The following is a 23,937-nucleotide window of genomic DNA, read 5'->3' as shown; positions in this document are numbered from 1 at the left end:
TCTCGAAAAACCAAAAAAAAAAAAAAAAAAGTAGTATGATAGGACCTGGAATGAGCACCTCCTCCAGAGGACCTGGGTTCAACTCCTACACCCACAAGGCAACTCATATCTGTCTGTAACTCCAGTTCCAAGGCCCTCTCGGGCATCTATGAACACTAGGCATCCACATGGTATACATACAGGTAAAACACCTATACACATACATTTTTAAAAAATAAATTTAGGGCTGGTGAGATGGCTCAGTGGGTAAGAGCACCCGACTGCTCTTCCGAAGGTCCAGAGTTCAAATCCCAGCAACCACATGGTGGCTCACAACCATCTGTAAAGAGATCTGACGCCCTCTTCTGGAGTGTGTGAAGACAGCTACAGTGTACTTACATATAATAAATAAATAAATCTTTAAAAAAAAAATAAAAATAAATTTAAAAGCTATTAAAAAACAACAACAACAATCCCAAAACCTAAAGTAGTATGGGATGGATAGAGTGGCACAGAACTTTAATCCCAGCACTTGGGAGGCAGAGGCAGGCAAAACTATGATTTCAAAGCTAGCCAGGGCTACATAGTGAGACCCTGTCTCAAAAATAAAAACAAAGAAGGGGGAGGGGGCAGCAAGATTGCTCAGAGGTTTAAGGCACCACTCTTGCAAGGGTCCCCAGGTTGAGTTCCTATCACCCATAAGGTAGTTTCACAACCATCTGTAACTCTAGTTCCAGAAGATCGGCAGCACATACACACATGCAGGCAGACTACTACACTCATTCATAATCCCAGCATTGAGGAGGCAGATACCAAGAAATCCCTAAAGTTCACAGCCCGTATACAGCCTAGGCCATTTGCCAAGTTCCTAGCTAATGACAAGACCTTGTAAAATAAAATAAGTAAAATTAAATAATAAAAAGTAAAATTAAATAAAAACCTGAAGAATGATACCTAAAATTGTCCTCTGGGTTCCATTTGTAACACACACACACATACACACACACACACACACACACACACACACACACTGAATCTTCTCATTTGTTTTATCATATAAAATGTTTGAAAGTCATCACTCATACTAGAAGACACAAAGGAATGAGGATGTGGGATCTATATAATATGTACAAAAACCCTGTTTGTTCAAGAGCACTACAAAGACGACATAGAGAATGAGAAAAGCAGAAGGAGAAAAAAAAGCAACCACAGCAAGCTGAACAAACTGAAAATCAACAGCTCAAGTCAAAGAACAAACTGCTGGAGGTGCAGAGTAGGGGGGGTCACAAATCACAGAGCAGACTCTCATGATGCTCTCTGTAGGAACTCAGACCAATGTACAATGTACCAATGTATAGTGATGGATGCATGGCTGGAAGCATAAGTAAGCACAAATACAAGCAATTAAGAATTCCCTGGAAGTTACCAAATTTTCTGAACCTGGTCCTCAAAATGACATATAAGAGAAGGAACTCCAGGTCGGGCATGTTGCCACATGCCTTTAATCCCAGCACTCAGGAAGCAGAGGCAGGCGGATTTCTGAGTTCGAGGCCAGCCTGGTCTACAAAGTGAGTTCCGGGACAGCCAGGGCTATACAGAGAAACCCTGTCTCGAAAAACCAAAAAGAAAAAAGAAAAAAGAAGAAAGAAAAAAAAAAAAAGAAAGAAAAGAAAGAGAGAAGGAACTCCAGCAGGGGAAGAGAAAGGTGAGCTACTGAAATAAATCCACAGTATTCTGCCCTAAACAAGGCCCACTCAAGAGAAATATTTTATTACAGTCTGCCCTTGTATAAGGTCATAAGTAGAAAAGTTAAAAACTTGAAATTATGATAATCTAATATGAGAATGCCACTTACAAAGCTACTTTTCTTTTTGTTTTAGGATTTATGGGCTGGAGAGATGGCTCAGTGGTTAGGAGCACTGATTGCTCTGCCAGAGGTTCTGAGTTCTATTCCCAGCAACTACATGGTGGTTCACATTTATCTATAATGGGATCTGATGCCCTCTTCTGGTGTGTCTGAAGACAGAGACAGTGTACTCATATACACAAAATAAATAATTCTTTAAAAAAAAAAAAGATTTACTTTATGTGTGTAAGTGTTCTGCTGACATGGATGTGTATGCACCATGTGCATGCCTAATGCCCAAAGAGGTCAGAAGAGGGCATTGGCTCCCCAGCAACCAGAGTCACTAATGTTTGTGAGCAACCATGTGGATGCTAGGGGCTACACAGGTCTTCGACAGGAGCAACAAACTCTTAAACCGCTCGCTTCGCTGTCCCTCCAGTTCCATAGCTATTTTTCTTAAATTGCCCACTCTATGTCCACTAATTTACAATATCCCTGCAGTTGTGTGAATAGAAATGATCCCCACATGCTCATATATTTGGTCATTAGGAAGTGGTGATACTTGACAGGGATTAAAGGGTGTAGCGTTGTTGGAATAGGAAAGGCCTTGTTGAAGACAGTGTCACTGGGGGTGAGCTTTGAGGTTTCAAATGCACAAGCCAGGCCCAGTGTCACTCTCTTCCTGCTGCCTGCCAATTCTGATATACAACTCTTAGCTACCTCCCCAGAGTCTGCCTGCATGCCTCCATGATGATAATGAACTAAACTAAACCTCTGAACTGTAAGCCAGCTCCAATTAAATGCTTTCCTTTATAATAGTTGCTGTGGTCTTAGTGCCTCTCCACAGCAATAAAACACTGACCAAGACAATCCTTAAAGGTAAACTGTTAACTTAAAAAAAGAAAGAGGCAAGTATAGAACAATCAGCACAGGATTCCATTTTTGCTTTTGGCACTACTGGGGATTACCTTTATAAGAGAAACCAAGAGCTTCCTCCTCACCCCTTCAAATGAGGACAAATCTATAGGCCAAAAGGGCCCTTACCAGAGCCTGACTGTTCTACCATCTGTTCTCAGACTTCTAAGAAATAAATTGAGTTTTCCAGTATAGTGTAGTTTAATTATGACAGTACAAACTGACCAAGAGTAACAAAAGGAGCCGGACAATGCTGGCGCATGCCTTTAATCCCAGCACTTGGGAGGCAGAGGCAGGTGGATTTCTAAGTTTGAGGCCAGCCTGGTCTACAGAGTGAGTTCCAGGATAGCCAGGGCTACACAGAGAAACCCTATCTTGAACCGCACCCCCCCAAAAAAAGGACTAACAAAAGGGAAGGGAGCCATTTGTTAGCACTAGAGAACTATCCTGGTTAATTGAAGGTACAGTCCACTGTGTGATTGGGCAAACTGAACTGACTCCCCCAGAACCACTGTGTAAGAGAGAGAGTCCTTTAACTTGGGATCCTGCCTCTGCAACCCAGTAAACAAGATCTGATCTATATACCAACATACCTGATGTAATTCTCATTAAGCCAGAATTCTGCCTCAATAAATTTGAGTTACAATTGAGAAAATCGTCAGGAGTAATAAGGTGATACTGGCATCAGGAACAATCTAGTAAAGCAGTTCTCAACCTGTGGGTCCATCGGTTTGAGTTAGGGTCACTTTGACAGGAGTCGCATAGCAGATATCCTGTATATCAAGATATTTACGGGGCTGGTGAGATGGCTCAGTGGGTAAGAGCACCCGACTGCTCTTCCAAAGGTCCAGAGTTCAAATCCCAGCAACCACATGGTGGCTCACAACCATCCGCAACGAGATCTGGCGCCCTCTTCTGGAGTGTCTGAAGACAGCTACAGTGTACTTACATATAATAAATAAATAAATCTTTAAAAAAAAAAGATATTTACATAACAATTCCTAACAGTAGAAAATTACAATTATGAAATAGTTTTATGGTTGGAGTCACCATAATGTGAGGAACTGTATTAAAAGTTACAGCCTTAGGAAGATTAAGAACTGCTGCTTTAACAGATGAAAAACTGTATATTCCCTACTTTTATTATCTTTTTGTACATACGTTTTTAAAATTGATTTTGTGTATATGAAATGGATGGATGGATTTGCTTACATGGATGCATGTGCACCGTGTACATGCCTTGGGCCTACAGAGATCCGAAGAGGGCATCAGATCCTTGAAACTGGAGTTATGGACAGCTGTAAGCTACCACACCACATAGGTGCTAGTAATCAAACCCAGGTCCTCTCCAAGAGTAACAAATGCTCCTAACCACTGAGTTATCCCTCAAGCATAATCTCTGTTCATGTTTAAAATTCTCACAAAAAGCAGATAGAACTGTGTCCTTAACAAATGTTAATACAATACAAGCCCTCATTCTTAGGATAATCTTCTTTAATCTATGTCAACAAAAATTATACCTTCCCAAATTATGTCAATGTTCCTAGACTCCCATTTGGCTGGAACTAAGTTTACTTTCTTCAGCTCTGCAAACCCAACAGCTGGCTCCATCCCACATGAACACTTTGATCACTTCTAACAGCCTCATTTCTCTCAGATTTCAGGGACATTTCTTATTAATACTCTCTTACAAAATACTCTTGACAACACTGATGTTTTCTTTTTCATAGTATTCACTGATAGCCCCCAAGCTAGTTAAACTCATTTTCCAATTAACAAAAAAAAACACACCACCTTTTCCTCTTGCCCCAAGCCACCAAGCCATCATTACTAGAGAAAACACAACCATTGTTAATTGCTCTGTAAAGTGCAGACCACAAATCCCAACAGAAACTTAACATTGTCCTATGTGTCTCTGTTTCTATTAAAGATCAATCCTCCCACCCTGTTATGAATATCACCCTACCTACTCCTGTTCTTTTTCAAGGACTTTGCAACTTCCCTAAGCAATCTTGTTAAAAATAAGAAATTGTGATTATTCTCTAGCATAATCAGATTCTCCTACCCAACAACATACAATTCCCTCTATCATCTGCCAGAATTCTTTTCAAAGGTCCCTTGAGCCTGACTTCCCCAGCCTCTCTTCTCTATTCTCCTGCTAAGCAAAACTCCTCATGCCACTTTCACAGTCCATCTTTCAGTTACCTGCTCCAATCAATCAGACTTCTATTTTCACCACTCCCATAAAAACTCTGGCAAGGACAGACACCAATGGCCACTATGTTGAAAAGTCAGTGATCATTTTTCTTTCTGCAGCTAACAGGCCAATTTCTTCCTAACATTCTTTTCTTGGCTTTAGTGATACCATGCACTTCTGCTTTTCTTATGTTAACTTAGCTCACTCTGTCATGTTAGTTTTCCTATTTCAATTTCAATATGTGCAAAGGGCTAAAACCAAAAAACCAGGACATCATCCTTTAGGCAATTTCCCCCTAAATTATCCAGTTGAGGTTTTACATATATTGCCTGCTTACCTTACCTATGTCAAATCTCTCTCCAGATCTCACCTCCAGACTCATAACTCAACTGCTTGCTCGCTATTTCCATCAACATCAACATAAACCTAAAAAGGACATAGCAAAATTCTTACTCTTCTCCACTTCTTCCATCTCAGAAACAAGCATCACCACTAATTACTAGAAAAACAGACATAGATGTTTTCTAATCCATTGTGTTGTTTCTGCCTTTTCAACATATCCCAAGACTGCCACCACTCTCCTGCTCCGACTCAATTCTAACCCATCTTACTATCTATCAGCTCTTGTCCAAGTAACCTAGATCTTGGTTACTTTCCCAAATCATCTTTCTGGTTTTTTTCTTACCCTTTCCCCATAGCAAGCTAACAAATTTCCTTTCTCAACACATAAACCAATGTCAACAACTGAGACATGTAGAAAGCTCTGGAATTCAAGGTCAGCCTGACCTACACAAAAAGACCTAATTCAAGAAACAAGTTCCAGCCGGGTGTAGGGTGGTGCACTTGGGAGGCAGAGGCAGGCGAATTTCTAAGTTTGAGGCCAGCCTGGTCTACAGAGTGAGTTCCGGGACAGCCAGGGCTACACAGAGAAACTCTGTCTCGAAAAAAAAAAAAAAAAAAAAGAAAGAAACAAGTTCCTCTTTTTCTTCTTTACCAATGAAAACAATGATTTCAAATGGAAAGCAATGTGTTCCGCCAAATAAATTTTGAACAGCCTCATCTGTGCATGGAGTGGGGGGCTTGTGGAGACAAGACAATCTGTAGTAGGTGTCCTTCCACGGTGTGAGTCCCAGGGATCAAACTCGGGTCATTAGGCTTGGCAGCAAGAACCTTTCTTTTTTTCTTCTTCTTTTTAGATTTATTTATTTATTAAGTACACAGTGTTCTGCCTGCATTTATGCCTGCGAACCAGGAGAGGGCACTAGTCCTCATTACAGATGGTTGAGAGCCACCATGTGGTTGCTGGGAATTGAACTCATGACCTCAGGAAGAACAGACAGTGCTCTTAGCCTCTGAGCCCTCTCTCCAGCCCCACCTTTATTTGCATGACTAAATTATATTTCTTAATCTTCCTTAATTCAGTAATACAATTTTTAAAAGTAGAATCAGAAGTTACTGAAAAGGACCTCTGAGGAAACTGTTCAAAAGAGGTGAGCGCAGCTCAGAAATGTCTGGACAATCATTTTGAGAATTTAAAAAGCAAAAAGTTCACCTTTAGGGACTATAAATTGAACAGTGTCGTCTATCAGTTGGGCATGGCACTGTTTTTCTGTAATCCCACCACTAGGGAGACTGAGATAGAAAGGTCCAGCCTAAGGCCAGGTTAGAGCAAGAAGTTTGAGACCACAGACATAGCTGGACCCTATTTCACAAATTTAAAAGATTTGTAAACTATTACACTAAAGCCACCTGAACACCTCCTTCAAACATCCCCTACTTGTCAAAGCTACTGACTACTATCTTGGTTGAGGTTGAATATTAGTATTTACATTACAATTCATAATAGCAAAATTAATAATTATGAGGTTATAGCAACAAGGGGGGGGTCATCACACACACACACACACAAAACCACCCAAACTTTGTCTTTTCCTTTAAATCCTCCAATAGTTTCCACAGTCACTTTAAATCCAAATTTCTCTTTTAAAATGTTTTGTCATCCTTTCCAAGTTCATCTTTCATTGTTGCCCACAAATGTCTGTTTTTGTTTTTTAAACTGAACTCATTCTTACTTTCAAGTCCAAGGGTTCTATAGTGAGACTGCCAAAGTCTGCCACTGCTAATGTATCAGAACACTAAAACAGGAAACAGGCCAGATGCAGTGACACACACCTCTAACCCCAGAACTAAAGAGGCAAGAGGCAGGCTGACCTCTGACTTCCAGGCCAGCCTAATCTACGGAGACACAGAGCTTCTTCCAGGAGAGCCACTGTTAGACATGGAAACCCTGTCTTTAATTAAAAAAAAAAGCACAGCATTTGGAAAGTAGAAGGAGAAATTCAAAGTCACCCCGGTTACACAGTGAAGTCAAGGCTGGCCTTGTCCCAAACACAAGTGGATGGAAGATAAAAGAGGTAGTGGGGGGCGGGGGATTTCAGATAGGTTCTACTACTGTCTGTCTGTAGAAAGCAAACTTCCAAGGTTTATATTTACAAAAACTGATTTTAAGAAATGTAATTAAGCTGGGCAAGGTGAGCTGATGCTTTTAATCTCAGCACTGGATGGAAGAGGCAGGGAGATCTGTTTACAGCCTGGTATACATAACAAGTTCCAGACCAGCCAAGGATATATATGAGACCCTGTCTCAAAAGAAAGATTAAGGAGAAGAGAAAAAGGAAAAAAGAAGAGTAATCTTTCCGTCTTTAGTTGTTATGATTACCAGCTTTCTATACGTATACAGCTATCTTCCTAAGTTTATTCAAATTCACCCTCAAAGTATACGGTTTATTCCTGAAGAACTCTCTCCCTGAGGGTAAATTAAATTACTCAACCTTACAGCTTCCCTTATGCTATACACACACACACACACACACTTAAACTAGCTGTTCAGTTTCTCACTGCCTTGGCAGGTCAAAATTTTCTCAGTAAAGCAGTGACTATGTCTATTTAATTAACCACCTAAGCACCTGAATAAATGAAAAAAATATGAAGTTAAACAAACAAAAGAACCCCACAGGGACACAGATGATGTCATATATACTGTTTAGGTGCCCCTTGAGATCTTCAAAGGTAAAAACAACAGAAGAAAGCCAAAATAATTCCCTTTTGACTATCTTGCTTCCTAGTTTTTGATGTGAGTATTCAGTTTTCTAAATAGAGAACCTAACTAAATTAGTAGCCTATAGATGTGCACCTTGACCTGGAGACCATCTTCAACAATGTATCTTTTCCTAGACTCAGAAGCAGAGCAAAATGTATTATATTTCCTCCATGGTTTGGATAAGCTCCTCAAAATTCTTACATTTATTCAGGAAAACAAGTGCCTCCTACTTATCCACAATGTGCTTAGCAATGGAGAATGAACTACCAAGAAATTGGGTCTCCACCGTCAAGGATATATCTCCAGTTTGGGGTCTTTGGGGGGTGGGGGTGGAGGGGTGTTTGTTTTGTTTTCAAGGCAGGGTTTCTCTTGTGTAGCCCTGGTTGTCCTGGAACTCTCTGTGTAGACCAGAGATCTACTCAGTGACTGCCTGCTTCTGCCTCCTGAGTACTATCTTGCTTCACATCTGGCACATCCCCAGTTCTTAAGAAGGCACACAAAGGATAATGCAGCAACTCACAAAGTAAACAGCATAGGACAAAAAGTATGATAAATCCAGAGACATTAAGGGAAAAAGGCCTGACAGCTGGACACAGTGGCACACACGTTTAATCCAACACTCCAGTTCAAGACCTGTCCTAGACAGTGAGTTCCAGGCCAGCTAGGGCTACACAGTATCCTGCATGGGGAGGAGGTCTGTCAGTCTGACATACATAACCACCTAGGTCTGTAGATATAACTGAATATGAAATAACATGCCAGGTACTTGGTTTGCATGGAAGCAGAGATGTCTTAGGGGAGCACTTAGGTTAATTTAGAAACCAGACATGACATGAACCTGCATTCGAGAGGCTAAGGTTAATTTTAAGCACTTTCCCAAATAAAGGAATAAATAAAAGTTTATTTATAAGACAACTATTTATAAAAACACTTAAACTACATCCAAAAACTTAACAAGAAATCAGAGATTAACACTGCTAGGCAATGGAGGCACCTGCCTTTAATTTTAATCCCAGCACTTGGGAGGTCTCTGCAGGCAGATCTCTGGTCTACAGAGTAAGCACCAGGTTAGCCAGGGCTACACAGAGAAACCGTCTCAAAAAACCAAAATAATAAATAAAAAATAAAAGATTAACCCCTTGATGCCCATCTATCCCTATGCATTATTCTGTTTGGCCATCTGCCCCAGATGTTACCACATGACAACAAAGCTCTTAGTTTAAAAGATTAGGTAAACTCAACACATGGAGTCTCGAAGGAGCTAAGTTCTGTGACTAAAGCACAAACATTAACACCTGAGTTCAAATTCCCAAAGCCCATGTAAAATGCAGTACGCCCCCTCCCCGCCGCGCGCAGAAACTTCTGAGCCAGTTAGCCTCTACTACAAAAAGAACAAAAAAGACACCCTGTTCCAAACAAGATGGAATGGCAGAGACCAACATCTGAGGCTGTCTGTCCTCTCACCATGGTATGTCTCCTCCTATGTGAGACCCTAATTATAAAGCTCACACTTTTAATTACTAAATTTACTATGTCACAATTCAAGAATCAAGTGTCTATGCTTCCTGACACGTTTAAATTCTTACATAAAGATGCAATAAATTCCTAATATCAATATGTTACTCTTTACACTGTTTTCAATATTGAGCCTTTATAGTATTACTATAAAAAGTATATTCTTGTGGAATGTTTACATATTGTGTTGGAGTTGACAAAATGTTTAAGTTCACCATTAACTAGCTCTGTGTCAAGGACCGCCAACCAAACTCTTTGGGTCTCAAATTTCAGTCTTACAGGTAAGGAATTAATTATGGTAGCTTTGGACTCTTCAAAAAAATAAAAAATAAAAATAAATTTTAACTATTTCTAAAACTATTATTAACTACAGTGGATTTGCAGTTTATTTGGGGTGTTACTGTTTGACTTTTTAAGCAGGGTCTGATGTAACTCAGACTGACCCTAAACCTCTAATCCTCCTGTCTCCAATTCCAAATGCTGGGGTTACAGGCATGTCAACCATACCTGGAGATTTGGTTGGTTGGCTGGTTAGTTTTTTGGGATTTTGTTTTGTTTTGGAAGGGTTTCTCTGTGTAGCCCTGGCTGTCTTGCAACTCTCTCTGTGGACCAGGCTGGTCTTGAACTCATAGAGATCTTCTGTTAACCTCAGTGCTGAGATCAAAGGCATATGTCACCACCAAGACCAGGCAGGATTTTGGTTTTTTTTTTGAGACAGGGTCTCTTTATGCAGCCCTGACTATCTTGGAATCTGCTATCTACACCAGGCTAGCCTCTAACGGCCTCTGACAGTATGGTAAGTACTACAATTAAAGGCGTGGTCACCAAACCAGGTGGCAGGTTTTTGTTGTTCTGTTTTTAAACAAAAGATTTCAAGAGCCCTCTGAAATAGCTTAGCAGGTAAAACTGGTCTGCAAGCCTCATGAATCCTGGAGCCTGCAGTGGAATCACCTCTCTGAAGATGTCCTCGGACCTATGCAGACAAAAATTTTAAAAATTTAAGGGCATTTTTCATAAACCTTCTAACTTGGAGTATAAACTCATGTCTACTCTTCTATTCAAGCATACGAATCTGCTCTATGAACTCAGAAAAGGTAGAGCATAGAGAGTGTCATATAGCTTTTATCCCAGAATTAAGTAAGCAGTAAGCTGAAAACCAACAAGCAGAGCAGGACATGATGCAGGCCTTTTAATCCCTAGCACTTGGTAAATAGAGGTAAGAGAATCTGTGAGTTCGAAGCCACCCTGGTCTACACAGCCAGCCAAGACTAAATACAGAAACCCTGTCACAAAACGACAACAAACACCCCACCAGGTCTACACAGCACGTCAACCAGGGCTACATAGTGAGACGCCCCCTTCTGAAACTTTTAAAAACAAAATGAGAACAATAACTCGGGGTAAAGTTCCTATGGCACAGCTAATATTCTGCTTCTTGGTTTCAGTGCCAGTCATACTGTATATATGAAAAAGCTTTTCTCCAGTCAGAATATAATTTAACAACTATGCTGAGTACAGGAAAAGACCTATCTGTCCTAAACAGAAAAAACAGTGTCTTCCCGACCCTGTCTCTCTCACCTGGTTTGTGCTAAGACCTGAAGACCCTCTCAACTTTCCTTTTGACTCCAGTCCAAGAACTTCTTCCATGCCCATACCCTCCAAACACCCATGACACTCAATTTTTTGCACCTAGCTCCCCCTACGCTAGTGCTCACAATAGAAGCCGCAGTCTTACAGATGTTCCGAAAGCTCTCTACCACTCCCTGAACTGTACTCAGTCCTGACCCAGCACTGCTACATAGTTACCTACCCTCTATTTACTACTCTAACGCTCATTCTAATGATGTTATGTCTCTGGGGAGTTGAGAGCAGCATGCCCAATATGTTCACAGAAAATAAAAATACACTTTACAGGCTGGAGAGCTGGCTCAGCAGTTAAAAGAGCACTGACTGCTCTTGCACAAGTCCTGAGTTCAATTCCCAACAACCACAGGGTGGCTCACAACCATCTGTAACGGGATCTGATGCCCTCTTCTGGTGTGTCTAAAGACAGCTACAGTGTACTTACATAAAATAAATAAATAAGTCTTTAAAAAAAACTACACTTTACAAAGCAAACATTTGCCAGAGATCAAAGCTGCTCTTTTGCAGTGCTGAGGAGAGAATCTAGAACGTCCCACAAACTAGACAAGTTTTCAAGACTGAACACATGTCCCACTTCACAGCCTTTTTTCATAGTAAAGAAACCTGTGGGTGGTAGTGGCGCATGTGTTTAATTCCGGCACTCAGGAGGGAGAAGCAGGCAGATTTCTTTGAATTCCAGGCCAGCCTGCTCTACATAGTGAATTTCAGAACAGCCAGGGCTCTGTAAAGACCCTGCCTCCAAAAAAAAAAGTAGGAAATGCAATCCAACAATCACTTGTACACGATTTTGTTTTTGAAACCAGTATGTAAGGCTGCTATATCCAATTCACTTCAGAACCTCATAAGACACACTAAATAACCCTCACAAAACAGGAGCTTATACAACTGGGAAAAAATCTACTACAGAATTCTAGAAATTGTCAGCAAACTATAACTAATAGAAATGTAGGTCCAAGCTGGGCCTGGTGGCGCACACCTTTAATCCCAGCACTTGGGAGGCAGAGGCAGGCGGATTTCTGAGTTCGAGGCCAGCCTGGTCTACAAAGTGAGTTCCAGGACAGTCAGAGCTACACAGAAAAACCCTGTCTTGAAAAACTAAAAACTAAATAAATAAATGTAGGTCCAATTTTAATAATTAAAAGTATGCCTAGCTGGGCTGGAGAGATGGCTCAGTGGTTAAGAACACTGACTGCTCTTCCAGAGGTCCTGAATTCAATCCCCAGCAACCACATGGTGGTTCACAACCATCTGTAATGGGATCCAATGCCTTCTCCTGGTGTGTCTGAAGACAGCCACAGTGTACTCATATATAAAATAATTCTTTAAAAAATCCAAATTCTTAAGCCATGTTTACAAACAAATAATTTAACTTCTCTGAAGCTCCATGTTCTCAGGTGGAGCGTAGGAGATCCAATGCAAAGACCTAGTGTGAAGCAGACAGGCAGTGAGGTTGTTAGCCTTTACTCCCAGCACAGGAGGCAGAGGCGCCTGGGATCTCTGTAAATTCCATGCCAGCCTGGTCTACAAAGTTAAGTTCCAGGACAACCAATGATACAAAGAAACCCTGTCTCAGAATCCCAGCACTTGGGAGGCAGAGGCAGGCGGATTTCTGAGTTCCAGGCCAGCCTGGTCTACAGAGTGAGTTCCAGGACAGCCAGAGCTATACAGAGAAACCCTGACTCGAGAAAACAAAACAAAACAAAACAAAAAAAACAAAAAGAAACCCTGTCTCAAATAAAAACAAAAACAAAAACAAAAAAACCCAAACAAATCAAAACAAAATAGAACTAGCAATGATACATAAACAATAGTAGAAGAGGTATTTTGTAAATGGCAGCAGTAATAATTGGTAGCAACAATGCAACCTACAAATATAAATTAATGCTTAATCTGTTGATCCTCATAATCAGCAATTTACTTATATAACAGGACTCAAAAACTATAATGTAGATATGTTTTCTCATCTGAGCACATCTAAACCACTCCTTAAAATTCAGTCATATTTTAGAGTAACAAACAAAAGACCAATCTTCAAATAGTAGTTTATGAAAAACTAGAGGCTGCCTTTGTTAACATTCACATGACTCAAAATCCACGGGAGGTCTATACCCTGTGCCCAGTCAAGCAGCTTTACCAATTTTACCAATTTCCCATAAATCCTTTCACCTGTACTGACAACTACATCTCGCCTTTTGACACAAATCTTCCCAGTATCTAGCTACTCATCTTTCATGTTTATGAAATGGTTTATATTTTAATATACTTAGCAAATAACTATTTAAAGCCAACCTCTTATAATCAGAATCCAATGAATGTAAGCTATCTTTGGATGGTTTTGTTTGTTTTTTTTTTGAGACAGGGTTTCTGTGTTAACAGCCCTGGAACCGCCCCCACCCCCACCCCTGTAGACCAGAAGAACCCTGCCTCTTCCTCCTAACGGTATACACCACTCCACCGCACCCCACCACCCAGCTATTTCTGTCTTTTGAGGCATGATCTGTGTCTCCCTGGCCATACTGGAGGGAACTCAGAGACCTGCCTGCCTCTGCTTCCCCAGTGCTGGGATCAAAGCAAAGGAGCATTCTGACAGGTCAGCTATCTTTACAAAGGCATTTAAAAAAGGGAAAAAAGTCATCAGGTCCACCAAAATTATTAAAACACTACCAAATGAAAAAAGGAAATATATAGACTGCACTATGGGTCCTTCATTGAGGTGAAAATCAACACAATCTGTCTACGGAACTGGACTTGACTTACTAAAATGTCAACAAAAGAAACTATCCGTGAGGATAAAGCTATACGTTGTGTGTGTGTGTGTTTTACAATATTAAATTTCATCTGATCTTTTCCAAAACATTCTTTGCAACTTAGTTCCTTGAAATGAGTTCCCTGCTAGGTTTTTAAAGGGACCATTCTTTTTTTTTTTTTTAATTAGGTATTTTCCTCATTTACATTTCCAATGCTATCCAAAAAGTCCCCAATACACTCCCCCCCCCCCACTCCCTTACCTACCCACTCCCACTTTTTGGCCCTGGCGTTCCCCTGTACTGGGGCATATAAAGTTTGCAAGTCCAATGGGCCTCTCTTTCCAGTGATGGCGGACTAGGCCATCTTCTGATACATATGCAGCTAGCTAGAGTCAAGAGCTCTGGGGTACTGGTTAGTTCATAATGTTGTTCCACCTATAGGGTTGCAGATCCCTTTAGCTCCTTGGGTACTTTCCCTAGCTCCTCCATTGGGGGCCCTGTGATCCATCCAATAGCTGACTGTGAGCATCCACTTCTGTGTTTGCTAGGCCCCGGCTAAAGGGACCATTCTTGAATAACTTGTATTCACATTTCCTATTTTCTTCCTGAGATCCATTGACAATTTTTTTAAATCTTGTACGTGAGGATGAGCTTTTATTTTATTTGCATGTATGGGTGTCGAGGCCAAAGGAAAAACCTCCCATGTGGGTCCTGAGTCTGAACTCAGGTCATCAGGCAAGCCACCTTTACCCCTGGAGCCACTTCCTTAACCCATCAGTTAAATATGCACTGCCAGAGCCATACAAATGCTGAAAACCTTCAACTTAAACACCAAACACCATTGGGAAAAGTCACACACCACACGAAGCAAAGAGAATATATCGATTTTCAGGGCAGTAACTTGACACTTTTAGATAAAAGAAAGCATGAGAAGTCTAAAGACTCCTACCACCTTATTATAGATGTTTGAGGTCAACAAGATTAGGTATTATCTTCCATTAAGAAACCCTGCCACGAAAAACCAAAAAAAAAAAAAAAAAGAATATATATATATATATATATATATATATATATATATATAAATAAAAACACAATCCCAAACTAAGTTTGCTTATTTAAAAAGTTTAAATCACGGTTAAAAATCTGTGAATACAGCCATTCACACTGTTTCTGCATTGTTCCACAAAAAATACAAAGTCATGCTTCCATTCAGAGTTTTGGCAAATGAATGCAGAGGTCAGAGTTCATGCTATGTAAAATAGATCACTACTTACTTCTTAGTATGCTCACTAAATCTGCTAATATTGTCATTTCAATTTTAAGTGACTTTCTACAAGTCTACTGGGAAGATGGCTAATGATCTGCAAGCTGGAAGGCACAAATATAGGTGGAGAGCTACAAGATTTGTAACAGTCCCTCATGTGCTTAAAAGGCTTAATTTTAAAGATCATAATTGACATTATCAAAGCATCAAACAAGCCTAGAAGAAAACCATGTAAACCCTGAAAAAAAGTAATTACTTACAGAATTTTGTTGTTAAGTTCAATCATAGAAAAGCTAGCATTTTTGTCGATTTAGTTGGAAAAAGTTGTACTATTACTTTCACAGCTGAGTAAAATTATTCAATCACTCTCAGTATTTCACATAAATAAATTTGGCGAGCATTAACGTACTTAAAATTTGCAGGACTTACAAGGTAGTAGGAGTTTTATTTTTCTTAATATGCTATTTCCTGCTATAATATTGTGTCAAAAAAATAAACCTAACTCAATAGTGAGCTACAATAACGTGTATCTGATGAAATCCCTTGTTTTTAATAGGCCTGTTTTTTAAAAGTGAGACTCAAGTTAACTATGAGGGACATCATAATGAAGTTTCACAGTACAACACTAGTCACAGAGGCATTGCCCTAGGAGAGCCTGACACTGGTAAACAGTATTCTGAAATAGGCTACTCGGACACTCCATTATTCTCCCTAATTCAAATCATTTAATTAACAAACAACTTGCCTTTGACCAGACTGAAAGCTTTAAATGTCAACGATGAGGCCTAGTTACGGGCTGGGTCCGTAGAAAAGAGATCATCATCTCATTCGGAATTAATTTTCTATCTATAGTGGAAATTGTTTCGATTCCCTTCCCATTATGTCTCCCTTTCCCCCAACACTACACTAGAAGGGAGTAACTCAGTCTTCCCCTCGTCTATACCTAAAGACTGTGGAGGTTCCTTCCCCAAGGAGAGGACAGCAAAGGCCCCGGCCGGCGATCTCCAGAGCACCCCGAAAAGCGTGGGCCTGGGAGGTGCGCTGCGGCCGGGGGATCCAGTTACTACCTTTCCCCTTCCCCCAACCCACTTCCCGGGTTTTCTCGGCCTGCTCCTTCTTCCCCACCGCCTAGTCACACTTCCAGATGTTGCCGCCGCCGCCACCGCCGCCGCCTCGGGGCTCCCTCTAGAGCTCACGTGCCCCCGACGAGTGCTTCGGCATCGGCCCTCCAAACCCCGTTCCTCCCCAGGCCGGCCGGCCGGCCGCCCGCGAGACCGCCTCTCCCAGGGCCCGGGGAGGGGAGGGAAAGGCGGCGGGAGGAGGAGGGGAGACCGCCGCTTCCCCAGAGGCAGAGAGGCGGCCGCAGCGAGGCCGGCCGGGGCCCGCCGGGGGTCGCGGAAAGAAGGGGCCCTGCCGCCCGGGGCTGAGATGGGGGCGTCCGGTAGCTCGTTCCTGACCTCCTCGCTCTTCAGCACCTCCTTGAACTCCCGCTTGATTCGCTGCACCGCGATGTTGGCCATGTCTCTGCCCGCAGCTGATTCGTACCCGCCTCCTCCGCCACCGCTACGACCACCGCCACCGCTGCCACCTCTTCCTCCGCCGCCGCCTCCTCCCTCAGCGATTCAGACCCGAGCACACGAACGCTGCCACTGCCACCCTCGCCGTCGCGTTCCTCCTCACTGTAGAATCACCTCCGCGCCCGGCCACCAAAATGGCGCCGGGTCCGCGCATGCGCACCACGCTGACCCGGCCGGACGGCGCAGCCGCTCCAGTGGGAGCCCCATACGTCTCCAGCAGCGAGCCCGCGCTGCGCAGCGCCGCGCCGCGCGTCTCAGCCGGGGCTTCGGCCGCGTGGCTCCGCCCTGCCGGCGGCTGGGGCCAGGAGGGTGCGGCTTCGCGGCCGGTCCGCGGGCTCTGGGCCTGCCGGGTCCTCCCCTGCCCCTCGGCCTCCTTTACGGGGAGGCCTCCAGTCCCTAGGCTGGGACCCGAGGTGGGAGCCCGGCCTGGCGGGTGTCCCCGGCCCCAGCCGGGCCGAGCCCCGCTCTAACTCGGCCAGACCCAGAACCCACGGGCTCGAGGTGCCTCCCTGTGTCTAGCGGAGGAAAAAGCTATGCAGGAACTGGGTCCTGCCCAGCGTCCGTTGGTAAACCCCCGGGAAATCCACTGCCGTAGCTTTTGTTCTGGAACCATGATAAGGCAACTATTATTCGGTCATCTCAGGTATTACAGATGTTTAAGGTTGTGTAATGGTTGCGTCCCAAGGCTTGTAATTGATACAGGCGTTGCCAGAAAGAGGCCTGTGATGGGTTTAAAAGCCAGAAGTTACATCTTTGCCCTGTTTAGATAATCAATGCTGAACTGCAGAACTAACGTGTTTTTCAAACTTGAAAGTGCCTCAGAATCCCTGGAGAGCTGGTTAAGATTGTTAGCACCTATCTCTAGAGTGTGGATGGACCTAAGAATTTGTATTCCTAGCAAGCTCCCTGCTGCCTGTTTTTCAGCGGCCACGCTGTGGGAATGGCTGGATTAAGCATGTGAAGAACTGTATTTATTATAGTGACAGTTGAAGAAATAGAAGGCCGAAAGAGCTTTAAACTTACAAAGGTGTTTGGCGCTTGTAGTGAGTAAATATAGTTGAGTGGAGAAAAGAGAAACGAGTAAAATTATTTAATTGAGCAGTAACGTGGAGAGGCTATTTGAAAGTGGTTAGTAGAGTTTAAAACAATATGGTGTGGATGCTGAGAGGTACTTTGAAAATAACATTTTGAGCGCCAGGCATGGCGGCGCACGCCTTTAATCCCAGCACTCAGGAGGCAGAGGCAGGCGGATTTCTGAGTTCGAGGCCACCCTGGTCTACAGAGTGAGTTCCAGGACAGCCAGGGCTATGTAGAGAAACCCTGTCTGGAAAAACCAAAAATAAAAATAAAAAAAAAAGAAAGAAAATAACATTTTGAAATTATGAAGGTGTTATTGTAGGAGTATGTTTCATGTATTCACCTAATCGATCAGTTCTGTATTCCATTTTAAGACTAATGCCAGCTGAGTGTGGTAGTACAAACTTGTAATCCTACATTGGGAGTCAGAACCATCAGTTCGAGATCATGTTTCCCTCGTCTGTGAGATAAGGAGGTTGTTTAAACTTCTAAGAGTTCAAATTTTCTTTTTCTTTTTAGATTTATTCATTTATTATATGTAAGTACACTGTAGCTATGTAGCTATCTTCAGACAGTCCATAAGAGGACATCAGATCTTGTTACAGATGGTTGTGAGCCACCATGTGGTTGTTGGGATTTGAACTCAGGACCTTCGGAAGAGCAGTCAGTGCTCTTAACCGCTGAGCCATCTCTCCAGCCCCAGTTTAAAATTTCTGAAACACTCAAAACCTTTCCCTGAGTATACTGACAAATTATAAAAGATCTTCTAGCAGAGCCCCCTAGTGGTGATAAGAGGGGGTTCTACTATATACTGAACACTACAAAGGATTTTTGCCATAATATAAATCTAGAAATGTTGTAGGTATTTGTGCCAATACAACCTAAAACACTTTTCTATCCCACTCTGCCTAACCTCAGGAGACATAAGGATACTCAGACAGGGGGAACTAGTTATAAAGGTCGGGTGAGTTCTTGGAGAGAAAGAGACTCGACAATATTTTTCTCTGCTGAAGGTTGAACCTAGGGCCTGTGCAAGCCAAGTATGTGAACTGTGACTGGCCTAGAGCTCAGCCAAGCTGTGTGTGTGTATGCTGTGTGTGTGTTTATGTGCTCTCGTTATACAGCCTAGGCTGGCCACAAACTAAAACCTTTTCCGACTCTGCTTCCCCAATGCTCAGACTACAGACAGACTCCTCCACACCAGGCCAAGGCTTGTGAATTTTTTTACTGCAAGTAATTGTTTAACTACAATCCCACTTTTCAGATTCATTCTATTACCATTCTAGAGAAGCAAAAGAATGTAACCAGTGACATTTGAATAGTTTCCTGAGTATAACAAGTTAATGTCTTGGTCTTGGCAAAGCACCACAATTTTCAATGTTCACATTAACAGGTGTGCCTATTTAAATCTCTGCTCTCTTTGCAACTTATCTGTAAATCAGTAATTCTAAACTAGGTGAGGTGACTTACTCCCTTAACCCCAGCTACTTGGCAAGCTAGGTCAGGGGAGTTTGACATAGCCTAGAGAAAAACTTCTGGTCAGAGAATGAAATCTGTAGTCTGGGTGGAGACCTGACATTCGAGCTGGGCTGGTTCAGTAGCTTTGGCTAAGGGACCACCTTAAGCCCCACTCGAGATAGGCGGAATAATTAGCTCTCTGATGAGATGCTGTACTTTTCCATCCCAGAAGCCCCACCCTTTGCACAGTAGGAGCTGAGTGGCAGCTGTGCTTCTCAGTTTCCCCACTTTTCCAAGTATTGCTTTTCTTCTTTCTGTCTGCTAAGTATGTGTCTCCTTAATACCTGTGCTCTTTCTCCCAGCACTTTGGGCTTCCTTACTCTTTCTGTAAGGCTTGCCATTGTGTGGGTGCTTATTCTCCATGACCTAGATGTCACCTTAAATGGCTCCCCGACCTCCTGATAGGTGCTGAAATTTATAGCTTGTCTGTCTTGAGGTTTTCTTTTCTTTTTGTTTTTGAAACAGAGTCTCAATGTAGCTTTGACAGGCCCAGAGCTCAACAGCTGACAGGCTGGCCTCAGAAAAGATTCTCCTGCCTCTGCCTTCTGAGTGCTTGCATTAAACACACCTCTCTCTTTTGGTTGGTTGGTTGGTTTTAGTTTTGAGTTTTAGGGGATTTTTTTGGTTTTTTGAGAAAGGGTTTTTCTGTGTAGCCTTGGCTGTCCTGAAACTCACTCTGTAGACCAGACAGACTGGCCTTGAACTCAAGAGAGTTCACCTGTCTCTGCCTCCCAGGTTCTAGGAGTAAGGGCAGACCGCAGAAGGTGACCCCAATAATATCAAGTCCTTCACTCAAAAAAAATTTTTTTAATTATTCCAAAAGAAAGAATTGGGGAGTCAATTCTGTACTATTACCATGAGTGATAGGGTCCAAGTCAGGTCATCAGGCTTAGCAGTGTTAGAAATAAGTTCAAGGTTAAAAAAAAAGAGCTCACTATTCAAACCAAAGAGTCTGAAAAAAGGCAAACTTTACCCTTTATCAATAAGATGTCCTCAGAAGCATCAACACATTGAGATAGGAAGTGCATTTGGTAGAGCCTGTGTCTTTTCCCCATTGGCTGGCTGGGGTCCCAATTCACAGTGTTAATTAGAATGAAAGGAATTGGTGCAAAGGAAAAGAATGAAAGGGGTCACTACCCTAGGCCATCAAGTTCCTGCAATATTGCAAGCCTTGGACCTTTGTGTAAACAAAGGAGGGATTAAAACATTAACATAAAAATCTTATAAAGTCAGGAAGGGGATAAAAACACATGAATTCCTAGTTGTAAGCACAAGTTGTTTAATATTGAATAGAAAAAGGACTCATATTTGGTATCTCTATAGCAACAAGCAACTTTACCCACTGAACGGTCTCACCAGCCCCTAGATCTGGTAAACTACTTCCTCTAGCGCTACCTTCAAAAATGTCTATCAATTCATCCATAATGCCATGAAATTATAAACCCATCATTGGATCAATATATTGATTAGTTCAGAGCCCTCATGATCCAACTCAATGATTTGATCCACTACTTGGGTCTTCAAAATATAAATGTTGTCAGGGATTATGCTTCATGTCCAAGCTATAATAGAAACTGTATAATCTAGGCATAAGTTTTTTTGCAACCGACTTTTAGTAAAGGTACACCCCCTCTAGCCCACCCCCCAGCAGTGGTAGTGGGAGATGTGAGGGAAGTGGACCTGTTTAGCAATAGTTATGTGGGGGCGAGTTCAATCTTTAGTAGAAATCCAGTCCCATAGCAAACACCTAACGTGACTCAGCAGCTGCAGTCCAGTCCTTTCAGCAGGCAGACACCGGGCACGAACCCGCAGCTGTAGTCAATCCTGAAGAAACCCCAAGGCTCACCAACCAGCCTGAAGTGAGACCGCTGAAGTGGTGGCAAGCTGCTACAGGAACCTCACAAGCAGTTCTTGGGCCAGTTTCTCTCAATGGCTGTGTTACCACAAGTTGAGCTCAACATCTCCATTTAAGGAGAATCAATACATGTGTTTCCTTAACAAAGAATAGTGAGGCAGAGCAAACCAAACCAATGCTCAGCGCTCGTCCCCCACTGTCTGTAGTGGCATACACTCCTTCCTTCATCACGGTCCTCTCACCTGTCCATTATAGTAAAACATCCTTTCACCTGTGTGCCCCAGCAAAACATCATTTGACATAACTGACTTCCCAAACAAACCAGAAGTTTCCACTTGAGTGTAATACAATTCATACTTTATTAATATATTACATATTACCATTTACATGGCAGGGAAGAAGGAGTTTGTATGTGCAATGTTTGTGAATCTTTAAATAGTACTGGGAAATATGTAAGAAAGTAAACAGTGGTAGTCATCCTTGAGAAACAAGCTTTTAAGGATTTGGGGAAAGAAAAGTAGGTTAGGGCCTGTCAGTGAGTGCTGAGTAATTGAGCTCTGTCCCCAGAACTCTCATGGTAGGGAAGAACGGACCGACTCTCGCTGTTTGTCTGACCTCCACACATGCCCGTGGCATGCACACATGTATACACACAACACACACACAAATAAATGGAAAAGTCACCATATAACCTGTTGTATTAGCATTCGTTTTTGCTTATTTGAGGCAGGGTCTCAATATGGAGTACAAGGTGACCTCCAACTTGACCCTCCTATATCAGCTTCCCAAGTACAGGGATTTTAGATATGTAACTCCACATTTGCCTGGAGATTGTTTTCTTATTGTTCTCCTGACTTTAACAAAATGGGAAAGCATTTGTGTGATTGAGTTGTGAAACTAAAAGCCACTTTATTCATGGGACATGATTTTTACTGTAAATAATGACTGAGCATGCTATATTCATGCAGACTGGGTTATTTAGTAGATATTTTTTTTTAAAAAAGATTTATTTATTATATGTAAGTACACTGTAGCTGTCTTCATACACTCCAGAAGAGGGCGCCAGATCTCGTTACGGATGGTTGTGAGCCACCATGTGGTTGCTGGGATTTGAACTCTGGACCTTCGGAAGGGCAGTCGGGTGCTCTTACCCACTGAGCCATCTCACCAGCCCTATTTAGTAGATATTTAATCTAAGAGAAACACAAGGTTGGGATATAGCTCCAAGGTATAGTACTTTCCGGGCATGCGCAGTTCCCTGGGTTTGATCACTAACATCACAAAAAAGTATTTGTTTGAAGGCGGCGGTGGTGGCGCACGCCTTTGATCCCAGCACTCAGGAGGCAGAGGCAGGAGAATTTCTGAGTTCGAGGCCAGCCTGGTCTACAGAGTGAGTTCCAGGACAGCCAGGGCTATACAGAGAAACCCTGTCTCGAATAAATAAATAAATAAATAAATAAATAAATAAATAAATAAAAATCTGTCTTCCATTTAGGCGTAGCTAATGGGAAGGTCTGACAGAAGATGCAGCTGAGGGTTGATAATATTGTCTTTATCTCTCAAAGCCCACACTTCGTGTCCAGGGACTCTCCCAGTAGCTCTTTCATCATCCCACTGATGTACCTTATTCAAGCATGTGGGTACGAAGGCTTCCAGCAGCTGTTAGCCTTTGTCATCTTTAGTGCCTGTGGTCAACCTTTATCAAATTCTTCTCTTTAGCTACCTTGAGATGAAGTTATGCCTAAGTTACAGTACTGTTCAGAACACAAGCTTTCAGGCTGTACATTGCCCTGTTTTTATAAAACAGCAGTATTCTCCATTATAAGTTCAAATGATAAGAACTAATGACTCCACAGCTTGTCTGTGGCAGTAAACAGCCACCATCTACCCAGTATCAACCTGAGGAACAGACTGATAACTTATCTACATAGAGTAGTACGACTTAACGAACTTATCAGATCAGGACACTTTAGGCCTGTGGGGTTTCCCGATCCTGTGTGGATTCACGGTCTGAAAACACTAAAACACACACTCCCATGGTTTATGTAAAGGAGGGATAGCTGACATTAGGATGGAGTGGCACTTGGCATTCCAACAGCAGACCAGACTGTGTGCTTTCTGTGTCACAGGTATCCGTGTCAGATGACAAACATCTGAGTGTCCTGAGCCTTCAGCAGGCTTCAGCAGGCTTCACCGGCTTGACTCTGCCCACTCAAGCTGGGACTCCTACAGGCCTGGCTGTGGGTGCGAGTTCAGCTAAGGTTTACTGTGAGAGATCTCCAGAGAAAAGAAAGCTATGTCTTCTTACCCCAAATAAGATGCTGACAGACTGCTCTTGCTCTCTCTCTCTCTTGCCTCTTGCCCCCCCTCTCTTTCCACTCCCTTCCCCCCCCTCTCCCCCCCACTGTCTCCCCTCCCTCCATGTGGTCATGGCTGGTCTCTACTTCTTTACTCTCTCTCTCTGCCTTTCTCTGCCCCTACTACCCTCCTAACTCCTCTTCCCATGCCCTAAATAAACTCTATTCTGTACTGTTAAAAAAAAAAAAAAAAAAAGAGGTGCTGAAAGAAAGGGTTCCATCCAAGTCCATCTTGATTACCTCATCAGTTTATTGAGGTCACTTACAGGAACATAGGTGACTGCATTACCAAAAAGTCTCATCCCTCCTATTATCCTGTGACACCCCCCATCAAGACCCTAGCTAG

The 23,937-nt window shown here is 42.5% G+C and overlaps 1 protein-coding gene and 1 pseudogene across 4 annotated transcripts in view; one reads left to right on the top strand and one right to left on the bottom strand.

The window, feature by feature from the left end:
• Positions 1-16,929, bottom strand: part of Ube2k (ubiquitin conjugating enzyme E2 K) — a 59,490-nt gene extending 42,561 nt beyond the window's left edge. Inside the window, exon 1 of one of the 3 annotated variants that reach the window (XM_021163321.3) lies at positions 16,665-16,929. In XM_021163321.3, coding sequence (XP_021018980.1) covers positions 16,665-16,727 — 63 coding nt within the window. In that variant the 5' untranslated portion in view covers positions 16,728-16,929. The remainder of the gene's footprint in view (positions 1-16,664) is intronic. The other 2 variants (XM_085836723.1, XM_085836725.1) reach the window with 2 other exon arrangements.
• LOC147005152 (uncharacterized) overlaps positions 16,686-23,937 on the top strand; it is a 42,262-nt pseudogene continuing 35,010 nt past the window's right edge. Inside the window, exon 1 of the transcript XR_015046937.1 lies at positions 16,686-17,427. The product of XR_015046937.1 is annotated as an uncharacterized LOC147005152 (transcript). The remainder of the gene's footprint in view (positions 17,428-23,937) is intronic.

This window comes from Mus caroli, unplaced genomic scaffold (assembly GCF_978045245.1).
Source record: "Mus caroli unplaced genomic scaffold, Mus_caroli_1 scaffold_4, whole genome shotgun sequence".
Lineage (NCBI taxonomy): Eukaryota > Metazoa > Chordata > Mammalia > Rodentia > Muridae > Mus > Mus caroli.
Note: the sequence above shows the minus strand (reverse complement) of the source record. Positions and strands in the feature narration are given on the sequence as shown.